Consider the following 22,826-nt stretch of genomic DNA (forward strand, 5'->3'; position numbering starts at 1 on the left):
GCTGTCACTATCTCGCCTCGCACTCTCGCAGGAGCAGGCGAAAGGTGACCTATGGAGCTTTGGAGTTCGAAATTCAACAGAGTTTTTACTGCGTACGCAAGATGTCACTGTCCGTCAGTTCGTTGTCCGCAACGAGTTCGTCGGCATTTTTTTGTTCTCTTCCATCGATGTTTCCTGTGTTAGTGGGTGTCAGGTCGTACTTACACATACATAGCCGTGGAGTATGACTACCGTGACCGTGAGAGATCATGTGAAAGTTGAAAACTTAAAGTGTGTGACAGACGTGTGAAAATTTCGGTCATAATACTTGGAACACTTTGTACCGGTCGTCTGAAAAAATCTGTGATAATGAATCTAATCCTTGACGTTGGTGGAACATAACGTAAGTCATCGATTCCATTTATTATGCAAACGGTTTTTTAGAGGTTAGAAATTTCGTAAGCTGCTGGACTACCTTGCGCCTCAAGGATGTCAGCTGCGTGATGGTTCCATCGACGAGCTTTTTTTATTTTAATTGATTGGCTGTTTCCTCGTTTTTTGTCGCCTCTAATAAAACAAACGCAGCTTATAAAAATCATGTGTTAAAATACAAAAAATGAATGAGAATATTCAAGACAAAGGAATGATTGTTAAAATTTTGATTTTGACGAAAAACCGAGCTCAACCATTTATACATCGGCTCTGGATACAATTTTTTTTATTTTACATAATGTCCCGTTTCACTGATTTAACTCTAGTGCCATTTTTCGTCTGTAACGCCTTCGTACGGCAATCATTCCCCCAACTCGTAATTCCTTACGAATTATTGCAATAACAACAATTGCTACTTATTCTAACGTATAAATATTGGACTTTTGTTCTTTTTTTTTATATTAAAAAAGACTTTGTGTCTTTTTTTATTGTCTCACAATGTTAATTAAACAACAATTCGGTGCAAGTGTATCTTTGCGGTTCTTCTACTCGGTCCATAGACCTGTGACGTTTTATATTCTTCTTTTACGAGTATACTCAGAAAAGGAGTGATGCAACTTCGCAAAACGTAATGCATTGAAGGCGGAAAAATACATCCCTGTGGCTTGAGAAAAATTACGATTACACAAGAATTTTCAAGAGATGCAAATTTCAATGAAAATTTTTTCTCAATACGTCACACTATTCTAAAAATAGATATCCAATCGAAATCAACTAACCAAACGGATTATTCTTCAAAAAAATCGTAACAAAGTTACTGTGTAAGTGAACCCTTACCGGGCAACTTTACTGCAGTAACTCGAAGATTATACGCGGTCGAGACGATCCCAGCACTTTTGAATAATTATCTCATCAAAAATATCGAATATCGGGGAAACGAAATTTGTAAATTATTTTCTAGTATCTCGCTCAAAGGAAGTGACTATGCGTTCGAATTTCGAGGTATCTTTGGAGGTGGGCTATTTCAAATTCGTGCATTTGAGCAGTTGATTAAGGAAGTTCGCGCGAATCGAACGAAAATTGAAAATTCCAACTTTAAGAGTTGAAATTTGGAAATATGCTAGAAATATACAGCGTCACATTTTTTGAAGCCTTATACACAGGCTCTTATGGCAGACACGCTTTCTGTACGATGATTTGGATTTAATGAAATAGGATCCTGCCAACTTTAGAGAGCCAAACGAAAATAAGAAAATATTATGTTTTTAGGGATCAACGATGTATTGATGAAATAGAAAATGGCTGTTGTCACATTTCGCTTGACGATTCAACTACGAAAGTATTCAAACTGCTATCATAATATTAAAAAGTGATCAATCTCAACAAATAAGTTAGACATAATTTTAATAATGGCGAAAATAAATTTTAATCGTTTCTTTGATCATGAAAAGAGCAAAAAAGTTCATTTGCTTTTTTGGATCACAAGCAACGCATGATTTTCCTTAAAACTTTCGAATATTACTTTAAAAAATAACATGGGAGTATGCGGCATAGCATGAAAAGTAAAATTGTCGCATAATGACGTTAGCTTCCTCCGCAAAAGGATACATAATCACGAGTTCAAAGACATTTGACCGTGCGGCCTAGTTTCGATGCAGGGTCGAAGCATCTCGCTCTCCCTCCCGCCCTTATACACTGTCAGCGAACTAATCGAGCCGAAGGTCACTCCTGGAAGAACGCCGAGACCCTAATCTGTAATTCGTTTATATTTCAACACCTAATAATATTTATTTGGTGTATGCTTGACACACGACTATCACATAACTCATAAGTTTAAGTTTTATGGACGTAAAGAGGTCATGGTCGTTGCGTTAGTTGATCCTGGCTATTCGCGAAACGGACGTGCGAATTGACCGGCGAATTATTGGCCCGACATCCTCAACGTTCTCAATAACGAGGTTCAAAAAATTTCTTTATTTTTGCTTCCTCGTAACGCTATTTGACAAATTTTGCTCGTGAAAATGAATCAATAATAATTGAACGCCCTGAGGGCAGTTCGTTTGAATTTCAAAATTAACCCTACACCTCATGTGCCTTTTTTCATACCCTCAACCTCATGACCGGGGTTTGAACGCACCCCACTCTTTTTCTGCTTATAAATCCGGTCCTACGATGCTAAACTGACTTTATCCTACACCATTTTCTTCGTTTTTTTATAACGAAAAGAATGATGTACGATAAAAATAATTTCAATTGAATTTATATATAAAAAAATCCGTCGATAATCAGTCGATAATGTCGCTTGTTAGGACGGGAGCGTAGTTTGAAGTTCGCGTGGGGTGCGCTCACACCCCAGTCATGCGTTCTAGGGTTAAATTTTACGACGCATCAAAATTTTTGTTTTATTCATCATTTCCCAAACTCCATCTGCTAATGGCTATTTAAGTAGTTTCCAACAATTATAAGAAACCGTCAAAAATATCAACTGTCACGAAATTGGAACGAAAATTCGAGAATTTTTTGTATCGCGAATCTTCGAATAAATTTCGAAGTAATATTCACAGAATAAATATAAAATTTCGGTTGCATAAGATTAAATTTAATATTTCCGATTATTAATACGAGCGAAACTATAATATTGGCCTCCCTAGCATAAAGAACGCGAGATCGTGACACATATATTTCTAATTTCATAATATGAATGCATTAGGTTTGGCCTTGGTCGGCTGCAGCTAGAGGCAATAATTACAGGAAAATAAATAGCCAAGACGACGTCGTCGTACCATAATCATTTCTGTGATCGGTGTTAAATGAGGCTCGTTAAATGCAACGTTGTTGGAGTTTGCATGAATCGAAATTTCTTTTATTTTGTCATCGTGTTCGCCACTTTTTTGTCGCTCAAATACTGAGTTTAGAGGGATGGGAATAAAATAGTAGAATGACTAAATTTCGAACAGCTAAATATTTTATAAACTTCGAATGATAATATGAAGACAGATCAATTCGACTAAAGCTTTGAATGTCGAAAATAAATAAAGTAGAAACTTCAAGGTTAGAAGCACGTTTGCATTGAAAATAGAATGTAATAATCGCCCCTAGAAAGACGACTAAAATGTCGTTTTTCTGAAAATTCGCCTACCACTCTTTTGATTCATAAATTATTACAATCGAAATAGATACTGCAAAGTGGCGATGGGAATAGACATGAGGACGCCCAGATATGTATGGAGGACAGAACTGGGAATCCAGACGCTAGAGTATAAAATCAGAGAATAACGAAAGACTAAATGTTACTGGGGTTGAAATACTGAAATATCAAAGAGTCGAATGGTCAAAATGACGAAACGTTAGAAAGTCGATCGATCAAAATGAAGAAACGCAGCGGAGCTCAAAATACACGCTTCTCACTCACTTAAACTGGTGAACTCCAATTTCAAACATCGCCATTTTGACTTTCGCTTTTACGAACCATCGCTATTTCGCATGTCTAAGTTTTTTAGGCTCGAAAAATTCACTTTCGATTTTTTGCTACTCTATATTCTGGTCTATCTATAAAACAACTTATCTCCATTTTGAATTCGAAAATATGAACTTTTGACATTCGCACACGACGCTGAAGTTTGCAACGTTCGAGTCCAACGAAATGAACGAAAATAACATTTGTAATTCACTCATTTTTTATTTCACGAAGTATCGGTGCAAGTGGAAAAACTACGAATTAAAAATTCGGCAGGGAAAGAAATTGTAGATTTACTGGAATAATTGGAGGGTTTTTTTACATCATTTTGTTGGACTCCAACGTTGCAAACTTCAGCGTCATCATTCGTACGGTCTGTTAAAATTGCATTCGAAATGAAAACTATTGAAATATATATTTCTAGTAAATACGAATTCAAAAAATTCGATTAAACACGTAATCTACTAAATAGTCGATCGAAGATGAGAATTTCGAATTACTTATTTTTCTCCAATCTGATATTACAACTTTTAAAATTTCGAAATATCAACCGCTCTACAATTGGGTTATTTTACATATTGAGAGAATCGACAAAACGCGAAATAACCAGAGGGATCGTCGATCAGTCATCGAACTCGATATATTCAACTCGATATATCGCACCAACTTTGATCCAGTGATGGTAAGGGTTCTCTCGCGATGACCCTGGATCTGACGGAGTAATTACAGCCCGTAACGATCCGGCGAGTGTCCGATTTACAAACGATCTTACGAAAACTCAGATAAAATCATCGAGAAGGAAGTTCAATTAAAACAATTTGTGTGCTTGATGATTATTTCCAACGATCAATGTGTCACTGTCGATATTTTTTTTTTATTGAAAAATGAAGAAAAAAACAAACAAATTTAAAAAATGAAAATTTTGACTAGATTTTGACGATCGAGCAAGTTAGCTTGCTGAGTCATTAAATAATTTATCATTCCGAGTATCCAGTGGGTTTTCCATCGTGTTGATATGACGGAGAATGAGGAGCTGGTGTTAATGGTGTTCTTTATGATTATTCCGAGCGCGTTTCGTTAGGAGAAACCGCGAGCGGAGCTTCGCACAAACGCACTTACGCACGAATTGTGTTGCGATTCGTAGAGATTTTTTTCCCGTACGTTGACTTCGCATTCCGAGACTTCAGCCACTTGGCATCTGCTCGAAATGATAAAAATCCCGAATAATTTATTTTGAACATTTTCCCCGGATGCTCGCACGTTTTCATTCGCAGCCCTATCGATTCGAGTTACATTCGAAGCTTGTAAATTTCGTTTATTTTTGACTCGCACCGCACTAAGCGAAAAATCACTAACTTCGCTCTCAATAGACTCGGGGTCAGACGCAAAGTTCGTATTTTGACGTAAAACACCTCTTTGATCTGCGTCTATCCGTACGTACATTCGGCTAGAGTGTAAAATCCCGAGTCGACGTACGAAATAAATACACGAATCTATTTCAGCAACGGGCAAATCCGAACGACTTCTGGCGCACCTCCTGCAGGACAAATTTCACGTGTGATCGAACCCTGGAAACATATAAATCAGAACAATTTTAAGAAAATTATTGATAGAGCAGGGAAACCGAGCAATTTTCAAAGTGCCATAAATCACGTGAATAAATCAAATTCGTTTCCGTCCATAGAGGACTCCCCATTGAGAAAAATTGAATCAGAAATTCCAGAGAAATGTTTCATCTCTTTTTGTCCCAATTAGAAATTGATGAAATAATAAAAACCGGTTATCGCCGCGCGATTCCTTGCGCAAATTATCTAACGCCGAATCGCTTGCGTACGTGGTCATGCCTTCGAAAAACTCGCCCCGGCAGATCTTTGAACGTCTTGCGTTGAGGATACGTGTGATCAAATTCACGGACACAAGCGAGCGAAACGACAACGAGAGAGATTTCTCCTCTGCAGAAATACTTTCGAAGCAAATTTGTTTTCTCACTGTTTCTTCGCGCGATCCCTCACAGCGGCACGAGCGTTACGAAAAATATCGAAAGAACTCGGCACCAAGAGCGACCGTGCCTATTTTCAAAAGTTTACATCTTAACAGCGCGAATATTCTATCGCTCCATCAGTTATTCAATCGCCAGGATTCCCCTCGTCCACTCCATTTTTCACTTCAAAACTGAGCCGAAAAACTTGACCGACTCGAACGATTCAAATCTGTGAATAAAATCGAGTATTATTTAAAAAAAATAAAATTAAATGCATTTCAGAGGTGCGATATTCATGTAGCATCGCTTTTATTCATCGAAAATTTATCTCTTCGAAGTTCATTATACGGAATATTTGTCAACGTTTTACAGCTCCATTATGAATTTACTTGACATCATAAAATATGAGCTTATAAATAACGTATCGCGAACTTTGGTCCTCGCATAATTGACTTATCGATCGGCAAACGAATTCCTAAAAAACATTATTTTCCCATAATACTTAATAATTTGGCGGTTCGTGATTGCGTCGACGTACGAATTTTCTGAGTTTTTCATTAATTTTAGATACGTTATTTTAAAAAATTTTCGTACTTATAAATGCATGAAAAATTATCATGCGGTTGTGAAACGAAGAGAATAATCGTCCGCTAAAAAATAAATTATACTTCATGAAGGAACGATAAAAATTTAGGATTTGCAACTGAAACGAGGATAAAAAATGATTGACGATTTGAAAAATATTAAATTCAAAGATGAAAAAAAGAATTTACGTTTCGAGCCAAGGATACGAGTTCTAATGTGCATCATTAAATTCGATATACGAAAATGACGAAGTTAAAAAAGCCCACGTGCTCGGAGTCACGATCTTTTTTTGGGGGGAGGATGCCGAGGCAATAATACGGGGGACGTAAAGAGAGGAGAGCGGTGAGTTTTGTACCCATAGTATGAGAGCTCCGGAGAACACACAGTACGCCAATGTTGTTCCTCGACGATAACTTGTTCACTCGGTGATCCGCGCGTAGTCAGACCCGTCAGAGCGCACAGTCGAGCGGTACGGTGGCCGTTTTTTTTAAATTCTCCGCACTTTTCCGGGCCGTCCCGTAATATTCGTAGATTTTTTGAATTTTCCAACATTCGGTGGAGTTCCCTGAAATAAGAACGGTTAAAACGACACGATAAAGGAAGTTACTCTCGCTACAAAAACGTTGACAATTCAAAACGAAACATCGAAATAATAAAATCGTTGCTTTCTCCCCAAGTGGATGGTAGCAATAATTCGTCAATTATTCGTAAAAAGTGCACATTTCCCGGCAGCAAACACTGATGGAATTGATATTTTTATTTGACACGGATTACACGAGAGGTACGTCCGCATCAATATTGAGAGTGCACTAATTTTGTGAAAAAAAAAATAATTTGATAAGTTCTCGAATTTTTCTTCTTCGTTGAAATAGTTTTCACCTTTTATTTTAACTCATACTTGTCGAAAGTCCTCTGCTCCGAATGTACATCGACGCACACGAGGCAAATGCCTCGTGTCAAAACTTTCGGGATGCGAGGCAGGCTACTTCGAACTTGATCTTATTTTTGGGAATAAATAAACAGAATCTTTCGTGTAACGAAACTTTCTCAATTTTCTTGCAACCTCATGATACCGATTCGTCGAATCTTTCTCACGCCAAAAACATCGTAAATATGTAGGCTGCTGTTGTGAACGTAGCTGCGAAGGCGCTCATGCGATCCTCGTCGAGTCAAGACAATTGTAAATATTTTGAAAAGTAAAAACAATAACTAGGATAGTCGAACCATTATGCCTCGCAATACACAACACTCGTTTAATTAAAAGAACGAAGAAAATATCGCAGAATAAAATAAAATCCCGATTTATTTCGCAACAGAAAACGGGTCAAAAATGTCCAACTGTTGCATCAGCATTCGGAAAATGAAGGGAAACTGTTAGAACCACTTGTTGAGTACCCGGCTTGACGCTTTTTATGAAACTTTTTAGTATGTATAATCCCCAAGGGCACGCGGCAACGCAAATAGTAAAATTATAAAAATGATACCGAGTGGTCATTGAACTAAAACGAAAATACGAGACGTAGTTCGACCGCGGTGGGCCGTTTGGGAGCCTCGAAATTTAGGCGTTATTCAGTTTTTACGTAATTCTCGGCACACAGGTCGAAAGTTACGTCGCGATGAAGCAATTTCGCTACTTCTCCCGGTAGTTTAGTAATAACTGTTGTGGCACGAAATTAATCAAGTATGTGGTTGAACGAGTGTGTCAAAAGTGTTGTGTTAACCTCAAAAACCGTGAATGAGCGGCCATGACACTTTCGAGCCCAGCGCCACGGACGGCGTGACTTGGTGGTTAGGAAATCCATCATTAAATTTAATTGAACAATAGTTCCGTTGATTGAAAAGCAGTTGGTAGAGCTTGCTCCTTTTCAACCAATTACCTTTGAGCAGTTTGAGCTTTCTTATGCCGTAATATTCCGGTCGTGTTTTCGTGTTCGCCGATGCGTCCACAAGGCGATCTCCCCCCACTCCATGTACAACTACATCGAGTCCATCGAGATGTCACGTGCATAAATCATTCGCTCGCAAACGAAAAGGCTTTGCGCGGGGCAACACGGGTGCTGAAAGTTCAGACCTGTTACGCCCTTTACTTTGCCAAACCGGTGACTCGTATAGATATGGTATGACATGTATGCGAGTGTGGTCAAGAATGTTAGGTGATGAAAGTAAATTATACAACTCTCTACCCAATCTCGAAAGAGAAAGGTGGAGAGCCCGAACAAGAATATAATTGTCCAGATTTTAATACTGCTTGACCGCGCCGCGCATCAATGCGAGCGCGTCTTTTAGCCGTTTTTTTAGGTGCAAACTTAATTTTGTCGTACCATTTACATTCAGCGCCAAACTATTAACACGGGTCAATTGTATCGTATCTGAGTGGTCCGAGAGTTCGAGGTGGGGTGAATATTACGTCTAAATCAACGCAGGTAGGCACGGGTCTGAAACCACGGCGTGAAAAATTTTAGGGTGGGGTGCATGTAAACCTCGAGTCTCACCCGCTTCGCTGATCGCTCATTTTGTTCGTTTGTCGACGCACAGTGAAGCGTCCAACTTTCCAAAGGACGAGATTTATTCATATTTATGATTGACCTAGGTCGATACTCAGTTTCAGGAAAATTATTATTTTCCGTGAAGAAAACATTCAATGGGCAAGAGAAATAAATTTGTATCGTTGTGTGTCTGCGATCGTTTAAAAAGTCGCGATTGCACAGTTTTTAAAAATTACTTTCATTCGCATTCAATGGTGTTGTTCGGGAGTCAGGCGTGATACGATTATAATTGTTTTATATTTATGCAAGAAAAAAGCACAATTGCGATTTTACCGAGATGAAAACACGCGTTGCATATTACATCGCTCGTATCCCACCATGAAATTTGTATTCTCGTCGGGCAATTGTTTATCTTTATTTCTTACGACTCTGACACCTTCCAACGCGTTATAAGTTGGAAACGTTCCGCCATTAATTGAAACCCTGATACTCCTTTGTTCGCTACGAGAAAAAAAGTAATTTTTCAAGATTACAAAATTTTCTTCGAACGGTTCGATCTTCACCCCGCAGTCTCGCCTGTCGAACGCTGCAGCGCGGCTTTTTTTTACAACTGGAAAAAAATGTTTGGAAATTCCTAAGTTACGTTAAAAATGAAGTGCCGTCAAGAAGAAATGAGCGAGTCAATGGTTTCAAAGAACTCGGCAAAACTTTCTAATGCCAACATTACTTCCTGCATACACCAGTGTATAACCTAGAGACACTCACTTTTTCTCGTTCAAGTTCGAGTTTCGAAGATAAACATACTTTTTCGTTGGTAGACGAGAACAGTGAGAAGGAAAAACGATAATAACGGAAATGTTTCGAGATCGAGAATCGCGATCGAACTCACAAAAATTCCAATTGCAATCAATATCCTTTGAGAGATTTCGACTACTTTATTGAAGACGAAACAGAATTCATAGCACCGGCAAGTAGGAGGAATGCTCATCCAGTGACGCGCTATATCGCTTCGATTCGTTTACGAAATAGTTTCGAACCAGCGGTCCAAATTAATGTGAAATTATGAAATTCCAAACCTTGAAGTTCGACGGTGTCTCGTTGGCTCGCGATGTTTACTTATTTATGGACAAATACAACGAAGGGTGAATGAATTTCACGTAACCTCAAAAGCTTGGACTTTTTCCTCGAGTTTCTACGGATGAGGGGGAGCGCGGAGAAGTGGATCGTAGAAATATTAACCGATGAGTGGGAGAGCAGTCCCCGTGAATTTATTTCCTCATTGATAAAGATATATAAACATATTATAAAAAATGCAATGCACGAGTATTCGTGTTGTCAACAAAACTGAAGCGCGCGTCAGAACTTTCGAATATTTATGCTCCGCCCATCGTCAATCCTGTAAATTTTCATGAAATTTTCAAAAATACAATGTATTGCGGAGGAGATTGACGAAGAACAATGTATTATTAAACGGACTAACAGCACAAAATATATGCGAATAAAATGGCGATAAATCAACCACTATCTACGCATTTCTTTACATTTTATGAGAGAGTTATCGCGTGTACGGACAAATTTAAAATACAATAAATCATGGAAGCCGATACTTGAATATATTCGAAACGTTCACTAACATGTTTTAAGCATTTAATTCCGAATTCGATTTTCCATATCGCCAGAATAGTATATTACACACCTAGGGAGGGAAAGCAGAATTGATAAGCACGCGGTTTGAGGTGGTCTAATTTCACTCCCGTGGAGTGTATACTATTCAAAAAGTAAAAAAGGCACGCCAAGTATTAAAAGCTCGTGACCGTTGTTTTCAATGATTTTCTATATTTGCATTGTCAATAAATAAATTTTGAAAAATTTTTTACTATGAAAAAATCTGAGATCCATTGTATCATATACAGTGAATGAATTACGTTTCCTCTAGGAATTCAGAATTTTGGAAATAAAAAAAAAATGAGATCATTTTCTAACGTAGCCAAGTACAGTGAATGAATTAAGGTTCTTGTGGAATTCATTCGTGTACACTTTTAGCCCTAATCCTTCACTTATTCAGAAACATTTTTCAGCAAACGTCACAGAGCAACAAAGGTTTCTAGAATGATTCGGCAATTATTAAGAGATTATCATTTGTTTTTATGCTAGCTCGGGTTATAAACTTAAAACATTTTACACAATACGATACAAGAAGCTTTTATAAAGAAAAGCACAAATACACGTACAAGTGCATGCATTGCATTGTATCTATACGATGTACTGCACAAATTCATTTTCAACATTACACACAAGCTTGGCGCGCATGGTTTTCAATCGGAAGCTCGGGAAGAGACAATTGTTCAAATTTACTATGAAAACAATAATTAATTAGTATTGTATGAACGATTGTGAAAAAAACCGATCCCCCAATAAAATAAGAGAGGCCCTGCTATATAATGATTTGGTAAACAATATAGATGGATGAAATTAATGGATAAAATTAAACAATTAAACGAACGAATAAAGAAATGAAATTAATCAATCCCCCTTTATATGCCTTTATCTTGTACGGATAGATACGGCCATTCTTTCATGCCCATACGCATTCTAATTTATCCACGCGTCACTTTCACTCGTTTGTCCGTACACTCATTTTTTTACCAAATGGGCAGATGATTGGATGAATTACACAAGTACTGAAATGGATGAACAAAGAAGTAAGCTGGGTAAACATTGATTTGAGAAAAGAAAACGCGTTGAATAGGAAACATTTGGAGTAATGAATTTATCAGTCGAACTAGTCGAGAATGGATATTTTTCTTTGTGTACACAGCAGCGCGGGATCTCACGTCGAACTACTCAATAAAATAGTTGGATGGAAAAGGGATGGCAAATTAAATAAAAACAATTAAATTAGAGGATCATCAAGTTTTCTTCAAATATATGGACGGATGAGGCATTCCTTCGCCGAGCTTCCATTTGACAACCATGCTCGCTGCCATGCTTTTTTTCTTTCATTGGATTTCTCATTGATAATTGATCCTTTGAGAAAAAATTCGTTTCGCATTGGCATCGTTACTCAATTGAACCGAGTGTAGGATACTCTAGAAAAAATACCGTTCGTAATATGATTTTGTGGTGTTGTATGTACAATGATGATGCTAACAAGAATAATATAAGCGAGTTAATTAATTATCGATCATTTAATGAAGAATGAAAATGTTAAAAATCGTAAAATTTCTACGGGAGCTTATGGAGAATCCGTCATCACCTTCCTTCAATATTCAATAATTCGTACACTGAAAAACTCTAAATTCCTGATACAAACTGTCTCACGGATAGAAAAAAAATGTAAGGAATCCCATAGTAGCAACGATAAAAATGAAGAGTTATCGAATGTTTAAAAGAGATATCAACGATAGAAGTTGGAAAAATGGCAGAAGAAGCAGAAGCTTTTCTGCTTCTTTGCCTTCTTTGAAGTTTGCGACACCAAAAAATACGGCCCTGCGAAAGGAATACCTTAAGGAACGTGGACGTCGATGTTGCATCTCGGCTCAAGTGCATCTAAAATGGAAAGCAATGATCTTGGTTGATCGAGGAGACCACGTGCTCGAAATACTCGGCTCCAAACGCGCTTCGCTCATTGAGTTTAGGGAGGGAGGGAGGAGGGGGATCATCGTAGTATCTTGGAAAGTCGATGACCTTCGCAGACTTTTATTCGTACTCGCTGGTCTTCTTTTTCGCGACACTAAGGAGCTTTCAATCATTTCGAGGGTTCAATTTTTTTGCTTGTTTTTTATCCTCGGTTAGAAATAAATATTGAGGAATGATTAAATAACGCTCTGCAACGTTGGAGTCCAACGAAATTACGTGAAAAAACCCTCCAATAATTTCGGCTGAATTGCAATTCGCAGTTTTTCCACCGATACTTTGTAAAAAAAAAAAGAAAAAATGTTTTTTCCCTCGTTTCGTTGGACTCCAACGTCGCGAACTTCGGCGTCGTTATTTTGAATCCAATTCTAAGCAAATAATTTATAATCCCGCATGCAATTACAAGTTTTTCACTTGTAATTAAAAACGTTTCGAAGAAAAATGTGGAGATCGGGCCGGACCGGATCGGTTCGGCTACACTTTTCATTGCTTGTTAGGATAATCGCGGGTATGCGACGTTTGGAGTCAAAAAGAGGAGTGAGAATGCATCGTAGGCCGAATGACTTCCGGGAAGATGAGTCGTATTCATGAGGATGACAAACGCGAGAAGGGAGCGCACAAAAGACCTTTCAAGCTTCGGTAAATCTGGTTCGACACGAACCGCCGAGTTCGACGCATTTTTCGTTCACGTTTTTCCCCCATTGACGCGATGCTTCTCGCCGATTGTCACCGAAGATACGACTTTTTCACGTCCCATCGACACGCATGTCTCATCATTGCTTGAAAAATATTTGGAGTACTCTAAGCATTATTCGTTTTTCTCGTTGCAGATTGTAGACTACCTCTGGCGCAGCAACGTTCCACCGCAACTCTTGTCTAAGCAAATTTCCACAGCTCGATCATAGTCGTCAAATATGTTGAGCAAAATATTCGAAATCCATGGACGATTCTGCGCCGGTCATCCCCTCGAGGTGATCGTCACCACGTTCACCTTGACCGCCTGTATGCTCAACCTGGAAAACGGGAGTCCGCTCTCGAGGGATGGCAAACTTCCGGGGTCCGGTGCTCACTGCAGACACGGACGATGCATCTCCGACGTGAGTACAAAAATTTCGCTGTACAGCCTCTCCGAACTCTTCTTTCGAATCGATTTTTAACTGATCGTCAAACTGTTTTATTGCACCAGGATCAAAATGCCGTGGACGTGATAGTCATGACCTCGATAAGATGTCTGGCACTCTTGTTCTGCTACCACCACATCCGGAATCTTCGAAAACTCGGATCGAAATATATCCTTGGTGAGTAATGTGATCCCACGGCATAATCCACATACGAATCGTTGGGTAACACGGGAAGAGGAACTTCGACGTGCGCTTAAGGTGAAGGGCAGAGCACGAAATATACGAGCGTTGAGCAACTGCGGTACTGCTTCGCTTATACGAGGCTATCCTCCGGTTTTCTCATTTTTCTTATTTTATTGGGGGCCTGGAAGACGGTGGGGAATGCCGAGCCGGAATCGCGGGCGAAAATATTGAGCACGAGATGTCGAAAGCTGCTGTTGAAACAAAGATTTTTATTTTGCTTGGTAAATTGGAGAACGACGAATATTAAAAACGTAATGCAGAGTGTAAAAAATGCAGTAACGCTTATTCGTTGAAAGGCCAAGAGTTGAGAGCGACGACTACTTTTTTTGCACCAATTTTGATTGACTCTAGGAAGACTTGATAGTTTTTTCTTGCATGAGTATTTTGACCTCGAAAAAGAGTAATTTGTTTTTCAAAGTCACTGTTGAATAACCGGACAATGGGTTCTGAGGAATATTTTGACGTGCCAATATCTGAGCTCGGAGACACAACCTTCGAGTACATTCACATGTGGAAAAAACGATGACGAAAGATTTGAGCGTTACCATTCATAAAACCGGATCTTCACCAAGGAGGATCGTGTGAAAGCACGATCAGCCAGCGGAGTCAGTGAAAGTTTCATGGAAAGTGATAGCGTTTCGTACACCGGAGGCGCACTGCCTTGCGTGATTCGTCGAATTTTGTCCTACAATGAACAATCACCCAATTTTTTCTTCCAACCTCGTGTAAAGAGGAACCGCTTTGATGACTGAAAAAAAAAGAGAAAATCTTCGTTGCTCCGTAGTAAAAATAGAGCAGAGTATTTCATCGGAAAAATAGTTTTCTTTGTTTGTTTAACATTGATTGTTTTATTCGCAGGTATCACCGGTCTTTTCACCGTTTTCTCCAGCGTTGTCTTCACGTCGAGCGTTCTCAACTTTGCGAGGAGTGAATTTTCGGATCTCAAGTGAGCAATATCTGGTCATAACTCGAATGAAGAACTCGTATAACATTGAATAATCAAAAGGAGGCTACTGTTTCAATTTAATTTACCTTTGTATTCGTTTACGAGGCAAACGTGATTAAAAATGAATTATGGTTTCAGGGACGCGATATTTTTCTTATTGCTTCTGATCGATCTCAACAAAGCCGGGGTATTGGCTCAGTTGGCCCTGAGCTCAAGAAGCCAAGAAGAAGTGCGCTCGAACATAGCAAGAGGAATGTCCCTTCTTGGGCCAACGATAACCCTCGACACCCTCGTCGAGACTCTTCTGATCGGCATCGGCTTCTTATCCGGCGTCAAAAGACTCGAGGTACTCTGCAGTTACGCCTGCCTCAGCGTAGTTGTCAATTATTTCGTCTTCATGACCTTCTATCCAGCCTGTCTCTCGCTCATCCTTGAGGTAAGGCTCAACAAATTCATTTCCGGATATTTACAACCATAAAATTGAATAATGGATTTGGCGGTGTGCCAATTCTCAATGTATACGGGGCTCAGCGAGATACGCTTCGAATTTTCGTAATCGTTTATTTGTTAATTTTCAGCTCACGCGTGGAAACTCCGGCATGGGGAACCTCACTGCTGATAAAATATTGATGATGCACTCGTTGAACGAGGAAGACCAGAAACCAAATCCGGTTGTCGAAAGAGTGAAGCTCATTATGATCGCTGGCCTATTTGTCGTTCACGCTCACAGGTTTTAATATTCTTGCATCTTAACATTATTCTAACAGTGATTCGAGAATTACGAACTCTCTTCTCACCTTAATGATACTGCAGTGATCCCTGCAGTTAAAAAAATCCATCGATTCAATGCTTCATTATAATCCCATTTCTTTTAAAACGTATAAATTTATAAAAGATCATTCGTAAAAACATTTTTATTCGTGCGCCTCAATCTGACATGAATTACTCAAAAATGCGATCGTCTACCAAGCACTGGTGTTGGGTAGACTCGCGAGAGAGAAAGATAGACAATCAAGGCCGAGACTACAAATGGTCTCTTCGGTATAGCGAGATTTTTTTCTTTTACAGCGCCTTTTACTTTTCTATGCCAACTAGCCTCTCGCATATTTAATTGACCCCCTTGAGTGTGTGAACGAGAAATGTTGAATGATTATAAAATTAGGGTTAGTGTTTATTGAGACAGGCTCTTTTAAAACGTTGTTATTCATTTGTCCTGTTGACACCATTCGGATTTCTTAATTGAATATTTTTTCATAATATTTTCAAATCTTATTTTTATTAAGATTTTTAGGATCTCGGAGAATAATGAAGATTCAGAGAGACGATAAATTTTTTTTCGCTTCGAACGAAAACCTGGAAGATTCGCGGAAAAAGAGCGATGCTCTTGAATGATTTGGTTTCGTGTCATCTGCAATCTGACCCGAAGTGTTTACTTTTCCCACGTCGTTTGAAGCATATTGTCGAGACGATTCCCCATTGTCACTCATCTCGAACGGGTCAGGTTCACCTCGGTTGTAATCCATTATCATGGATTTATTTATACTTTGCTCGCACAATGGGACGACATTGAAGCAAATTTCGTGAACGACGCAGAACTTTACCATTTCTACTTTTTTTTTTCTACCATTGTCGTTCGAAGAAAAAAGTGTACGATTATTGCCTAATTTTAACATACAATTTCGAGAGGACTTTCGTTACTCCTTTTTTTAGTTCGACACAGAAAAAATTCTTTTTAAAACACCGAAGTAACTATGTTTTGTTGCTCGAACCACTTGGAAATATCGGTCGAATGCTTTGTTTCTTTTTCCAAAGATTTTACTGGTAAGAACGAAATCCTACACAATCAAATGAGAACGCTATCGGCATAGCCTTAAAAATATAATTGAAAGGAGTTTTCCTTTAATCTTTTCACAGCCCGTATACATGGAAGCTTGTGAAAGCGAATGAATTTTTGAACAAGGTGAACTTGATAAGAATGTAATAATTACGTGTCACCTTCGATAAGCCCGATGAGCAATGAATATATTATTATTTGACAAATGGCAAGTCTGATATTTAATTCAAAGATACGAAAAGCGGCTCACGATTGTGCTTTCCATTTGCGTTAAATATTGCATGAGCGTGGTGTGAATAATAAACTATGGACAAAGGATGTAGATGTAGGGAGGCTTCGTGTTTAAGAAGAGAGCCCAAAAATAAACTGGACTGGAGTATCGGTGGTGGAGATAAGGGGGAAAGACGAATTTTCATGCTCGCAAAGTTTCCTTGTCAGGTTGTCTAACATCTCAGTTTCGTGAACGAAGGCTCTCGCGGCTCACTTACTCGAACATTAAGGAGACATTGTGAATAAGAACTCGAAGCATCGTACGCTCGTAGACATTTTTATTTTCCTTCCGTTCATTCATTCTTTGTTCTTTGATTATTGCGGTGATGGAATTTTGCCTCGAAATCTCCGGAGCAATCGAAAGCCCAGACCGGAAGGTGGACTTTTTTTTTTAATTCAGAAAAAATCTCGAATTTCTTCTAACGAAGGGTGACTTTGTTTCGTTTCAGCCGCTGGCCCTTCAAGCACGGTGATGTTGACGACAAAGTCGAGAGTGCACCTCTACCGATAGATTCCCACATAATAATAACGAATCACAACAAATCGGAGACACCCGATGCCTTCACGGAGCATTTGATGAATTGGCTCTCGGTCAGTGCGGACAATATCGTTATATTGATATTGTTACTAGCTCTGGCAGTGAAATTCGTTTATTTCGAGGACAAAGGTGAAATAGCGAAACAATTACGATTCAAGGACAGCGAGGAGGACACCGCAAAGTTGGACAAATCCAGAGAGGAAAGTTGCACGAGCGATAGCATGCACCCTACGTTGGACGCATCCCTCAGACAGAGATTCGGTGGTCCTTTGCCTTCTTTGAATCAACCTGTTTTTCCACTCTCCGGCATGGGTGGTAACTGGATCGAAGTTGGCAACGAAAGCCCCGTCGAACTTCACGATAAAGAAGTACAAACCGACGGGAAGGCTTTGTCTCTCGACGAGACGTTTGCCGATTCGAGAGAACTCGAGAAAGCACCGCCTCGAAGCGTGGACGAATGCCTCTCAATTTACCGTTCCGAGGTGAGCTCAACATACACGTATTTCCTTTTTATTGCGGAAACAGTAAACGAGAGATGCGAATATTTATCGATCCGGTGAGAATAACCAGCTGGCTAACGAGGCCATTCAAACTTGGAAAGATTCTACGATTCGTAGGAGAATCATTCAATGATTTTCAGTCGAAAATAGATATTTCCGTTGCATGTAGCTCCACGAGTCGTTCTCATAGACTGGGCAATTTATCTTGCCGCCTTTTTCCCTCGATTTTTCATCAAATGTCAGTAGAATTTCAATAATGGAAATTTCAATGGAATATTTATTTTCCACAAAATTCGTATCATAAACTACACTGAGCTTAATCCCAGGGAAATTAGTAGATAACAATTCGACGCATAAAAGAACAGTTTCCTTTGGTCTGAAAATAGTTTTCAGTATGGAAAAACAGCAGAATGTGCTATTTTACCGTATGTGGATTTTTAAAAAAATATTCCTCACTTTTTTTTATCATTTAAAAAATAAAAAATGTTTTTGGGTATACAATAAATTTTTTTTACAGCTCGGAGCTGGAGGTCTGACGGATGACGAAGTGATCGAATTGGTAAAACGAAAATACATTCCGTCCTACCAATTGGAGAAAGCAGTGGGTGACATGGAACGCGGGGTTGGTATAAGGCGATTAATGATAGGTGAAGTAGCTCACTTCACGGATGAGCTGTACGATTTACCTTATCAGAATTACGATTATACAAAAGTATTGGGCTCGTGTTGCGAGAACGTGATCGGTTACGTACCGGTACCAGTGGGTATTGCCGGGCCGTTATTGATAGATGGACAATTGTATCACATACCGATGGCAACGACCGAGGGCTGCTTGGTGGCATCGACGAACCGCGGAAGTCGTGCACTTATGAGTTGCGGAGTAACGAGTCGTGTAGTGGCCGATGGTATGACGCGAGGACCGGTCGTGAGATTCCCAAACATCGTACGAGCCAGTGAAGCAATGACTTGGATGCAGGACACGAGAAACTTCGACGAGATGAAAAGGAACTTTGACGCTACGAGTAGATTCGCAAGATTAACCAAAATACACGTTAGAATAGCGGGTAGACATTTGTTCATAAGGTTCGTCGCGAAGACCGGTGATGCGATGGGAATGAATATGCTCTCTAAGGGAACGGAAAAATCGCTGCAAGCGGTACAAGCTTACTTCGCCGACATGGAAATTTTGTCGTTGAGCGGTAATTTCTGTACAGACAAAAAACCAGCAGCTGTCAATTGGATCGAAGGTCGTGGCAAAAGCGTCGTCTGCGAAGCTGTCGTTCCCGCTGAAATTGTCACGAGTGTTCTCAAAACAACGGTCCACGCGCTCGTCGACGTCAATATAAGTAAGAACTTGATTGGCTCCGCGGTCGCCGGCAGCGTCGGTGGATTTAACGCTCATGCCGCCAATGTTGTCACCGCTATTTTTATCGCTACTGGACAAGATCCGGCACAAAATGTTGGCAGCAGCAATTGCATGACTCTGATGGAACCCTGGGGCAACGATGGCACGGATCTGTACGTCTCTTGTACTATGCCCAGTATCGAAATTGGCACTGTTGGCGGTGGCACCGGATTACCTGCACAAGGGGCTTGTCTCGCTATGCTCGGTGTTAGAGGCGCACATGTCGAAGAACCCGGCGAAAATGCTAGCAAATTGGCCAGAATCGTTTGTGCTACCGTTTTGGCCGGAGAATTATCTCTAATGGCCGCTCTCACTTCCGGCCATCTAGTCAAAAGTCATTTAAGACATAACAGGTAAGGCAAAACTGTTAATAAAATTCTCCTTTCTTCCAAATCAATCGTCGTCAATTGTAGAAATACGCTGCAGTTCAAAAAAATAGGGAAACTCTTTGCTTTTGTCGTGTTGAAACAATTCATCCGATTGAACAAAAGTGGAATGCACTGAACTGCAAATTATTCATGTATTCACGGTATTCTTTGATTGCAGATCAACAACAACAGTCAGTAACGCAGTGAGCTTGAGTCGAACCGAAGGATTACATTTGAGCGTGCCAAATTTATTACCAGAAATGCAAGCACTTTGCGCGGGCACAGCGAACCAATCTTAGATATAAAGTACAATTTCTCAATTCATGTTTAATTTATCGAGTAACGGTGCGACGAACTTTCACAAAGAAGGAGAAAGAGGACGCAGAAACGAGAAAAATAGGTCTCAAGAATTTTATCTGATATTTCCAAATGTCTGTACAGCCAAAAACGTAGCTCGCTTCTACATATCGTCCGATAAATTTTCCTTCACGTATCTACGAAATTTTCACCTCCAAATGATTTTTCCTTCACACTACATCGAAACAATAGATACATAGTATTTTTCGAGTACTTTACAACGACGATCGATAAACAAGTTTCAAACTCGAATCGCAATTCTATTTATTTCTATGTATATTAGAAGCCTATATCGTTGGAATGAAATCTTGAACAAGGCTCGCACATTGAAACCGGTCATAAAAACCATTAAAGTGAAAGCAAAATGAGAGGAAAATAGATTTCGATAAATCATTCAAAATGATACAATTCGTCGATGACCAATGACGATATCGCTTTAGGATTTTTGTTGCGCCGGTAACATAATGTTTTAATAATTGTACAAAATGTATATCGAATACGCGAGAGGAGTTTAGCACATGATTTTTTGTTTTCGTTCTAGAATACGCAGAATTATATTAATATAATTAGTATATCGTAAGAATATACAAATGGTAAATGGATTTCCATGTAGGACTTGTGTAATCGTAATTGCCTAGTATATCCGATAACTTATGTTGTTATCGATTATTTTGATATTAAAAAAAATTGAAAACATAAAAAAAACAGCCGAAAGATCGTTTGACATCCAAAATATGGAAAAGATTCGAAAGTCGAACATGGGAATGTGTGGATAGAACAAAAAAACGTGCACATTTTTTCTTTACATTGCCCCTTTATTTAAAAACCAAAGTGTTGACAATGTGCAATAAAACTTAAATGTGACAATAATTATTTAATTAAAGGTATAATAATTACAAAACTGAAAATTTGAGTATTTTTATGTCTTCATATATTATGCCTGGGGTAATACTTTTTATGGTTGTTTCAACAAAACATTCTTTTCTGCACATACATCATCTCAATATATCAATCGTTCACATTTTTTCATAAGTCTCTTCGTAACCACAATCGGTGCAAGTGTGGGTGTAAGTATCGTCGTCCTTGTTGTATGTATCACCTCCGAACACATGAGTGTGCGATGCTTTGGTCGTTTTGTCATACATCGAACTTCGAACTTCCATACGTAATTGCTTTACCTGGAGGAATCAAAAGTTTTCATGAAAAAAATAAGAACAAGCAAATTCAATATTACCAATTTCTTCCTCTTCTCATTTTTGCCATTGTTTTAAAATGTAGATCTCTATCGTTCCAAGATTTCTTTGAATGCTCTTAAAGACTTGAATTTTTTAAATAATTAGACTTCCATTTTCCTTGTAGACCTATAGAAAATGATTACTTTTTTATTGTATCTTTTAATTTTAGTTTCCTGTCTCTTGACATCACGTTTCTCTTTCTCTTCCAATAACGTCTCCTCCGAGCCCCACACTTCCAAGGCTCGTTTCTCAATTTGTAACTGCAAATACAATTTCATTTCTCCCCATCTCATGTTGTGCGGATTCTTGCGAACAATATACTTGAGGGCTGGCTCTCTTTTGTCAAAGTCGCAATCTTTCAGGAGATATTCGTCCTTTGCTTCGCTCTTTGTTATCAGAGAATGTTTGCCATCTTTGTCGTTAGATCTAATTCAAACAGATGTAAAACAGCTTGTTTCAAGCCTCTGCCACAGTTCTTAGTAGCTATGTTGGCCTAATTAATTTCAACCGTTTTGAACATACTTGCACGAATCGCATACAGAATAATCAAATTTCTGTAACAACCAAGAGTCTTTGAACTCTTTCTGGCATTCTTCACAAATGGGTAAACCTAGTATAATTGGAGCAGGTTCTTCCACAATTTTCAGCTGGAAATAAAATATTCTATGGGTATAATGACAATGACAGAGAAATTTTCATTTGGTATTCTTACCAGTTCCTCCTCTAAATCAAGGTCATCTTCAATGAGGAAGCCACCACCACTGTCAACAACTTTCTTTCCTTGAACTTTGAGGACTCTTGCTTGTGTCGTATCATCTCTTTATCAAGGAAATTTATGAAGAACTTAGCGAAAGTCACAGAAAAGCAAGATAAATGCTGAAACTTACTCTCTGGCATAAGGATGAGCAACGAGCTTTGATTTTTTCAATAATAATGCACGTTGTCGATTGCGCTCGGCTCTTTCTTGAAACCATTGAGGCGATTGAGATCTCTCGTTCTCAACAGTTTCGGCAATTGACAATTTTTCCTCACCCGTCGACATGATTTTCGAATTTCCTTGAAAATATTTCGAACATTCGAACTAGCGACAACTTAACCAAAAAAACCTTGTTTACCGATGAATAATGATATGAATATATGTGGTTGAAAACAGATTCACTTTTCCCGATAATCCTCAGTATAACTGAATGACTTCAAGTGCTGAACAAATTAAATCTTTATAAACTAATAGAATACAGAACGTTGTAAATTTAACCAATTTTATTCGACAAAAACAACATTCGAATATATATATTAAAAAAAGATGGCGCCACTAACTAACGAAACAGAGTCACCTATTGGAATTGCTTGATAAGTTTTCGAAATCTTGATTCTTTGAATTTGAAAATTTTCAGAAAAATCCAAGAAATATTTTTTTCAGGATGTTGCATTTCGACAAAAAATAACTGACAAG

The 22,826-nt window shown here is 38.8% G+C and overlaps 3 protein-coding genes across 10 annotated transcripts; 1 reads left to right on the forward strand and 2 right to left on the reverse strand.

Annotated features, from left to right (window-relative positions):
* Positions 1-190: 190 nt before the first annotated feature.
* Positions 191-21,046, forward strand: Hmgcr (HMG coenzyme A reductase). 2 transcript variants are annotated; one of them, XM_043426868.1, is made up of 9 exons: positions 191-382; positions 13,387-13,653; positions 13,743-13,854; positions 14,779-14,866; positions 15,005-15,302; positions 15,445-15,596; positions 17,420-17,990; positions 18,526-19,766; positions 19,960-21,046. In XM_043426868.1, exons 2-9 carry the CDS (start codon positions 13,471-13,473, stop codon positions 20,078-20,080), a joined length of 2,766 nt encoding a protein of 921 aa, XP_043282803.1. In that variant the 5' UTR covers positions 191-382; positions 13,387-13,470; the 3' UTR covers positions 20,081-21,046. The 2 variants fall into 2 exon arrangements, with proteins under 2 accessions (XP_043282803.1, XP_043282804.1); XM_043426869.1 differs by lacking the exon at positions 191-382 and adding an exon at positions 6,991-7,215.
* Positions 4,721-10,248, reverse strand: LOC122415065 (uncharacterized). Of its 7 annotated transcripts, XR_006261854.1 has the most exons (5): positions 9,997-10,248; positions 9,254-9,421; positions 8,312-8,491; positions 6,790-6,999; positions 4,721-6,078 (listed from the first exon to the last, which is right to left on the reverse strand). XR_006261854.1 is itself a non-coding variant. In XM_043426875.1 (4 exons), exons 1-4 carry the CDS (start codon positions 7,927-7,929, stop codon positions 6,260-6,262), a joined length of 342 nt encoding a protein of 113 aa, XP_043282810.1. In that variant the 5' UTR covers positions 7,930-8,298; the 3' UTR covers positions 6,122-6,259. The 7 variants fall into 7 exon arrangements, 1 of the variants encoding a protein (XP_043282810.1); XR_006261855.1 differs by lacking the exon at positions 9,254-9,421 and having other exon boundaries at positions 10,083-10,248; XR_006261852.1 differs by lacking the exon at positions 9,254-9,421.
* On the reverse strand, positions 21,047-22,678 carry Xpac (DNA repair protein complementing XP-A cells homolog Xpac). The gene is made up of 5 exons (XM_043426873.1): positions 22,261-22,678; positions 22,086-22,191; positions 21,896-22,020; positions 21,517-21,799; positions 21,047-21,316 (listed from the first exon to the last, which is right to left on the reverse strand). Exons 1-5 carry the CDS (start codon positions 22,413-22,415, stop codon positions 21,155-21,157), a joined length of 831 nt encoding a protein of 276 aa, XP_043282808.1. The 5' UTR covers positions 22,416-22,678; the 3' UTR covers positions 21,047-21,154.
* Positions 22,679-22,826: the final 148 nt, after the last annotated feature.

Source organism: Venturia canescens, chromosome 8 (assembly GCF_019457755.1).
Source record: "Venturia canescens isolate UGA chromosome 8, ASM1945775v1, whole genome shotgun sequence".
NCBI lineage: Eukaryota > Metazoa > Arthropoda > Insecta > Hymenoptera > Ichneumonidae > Venturia > Venturia canescens.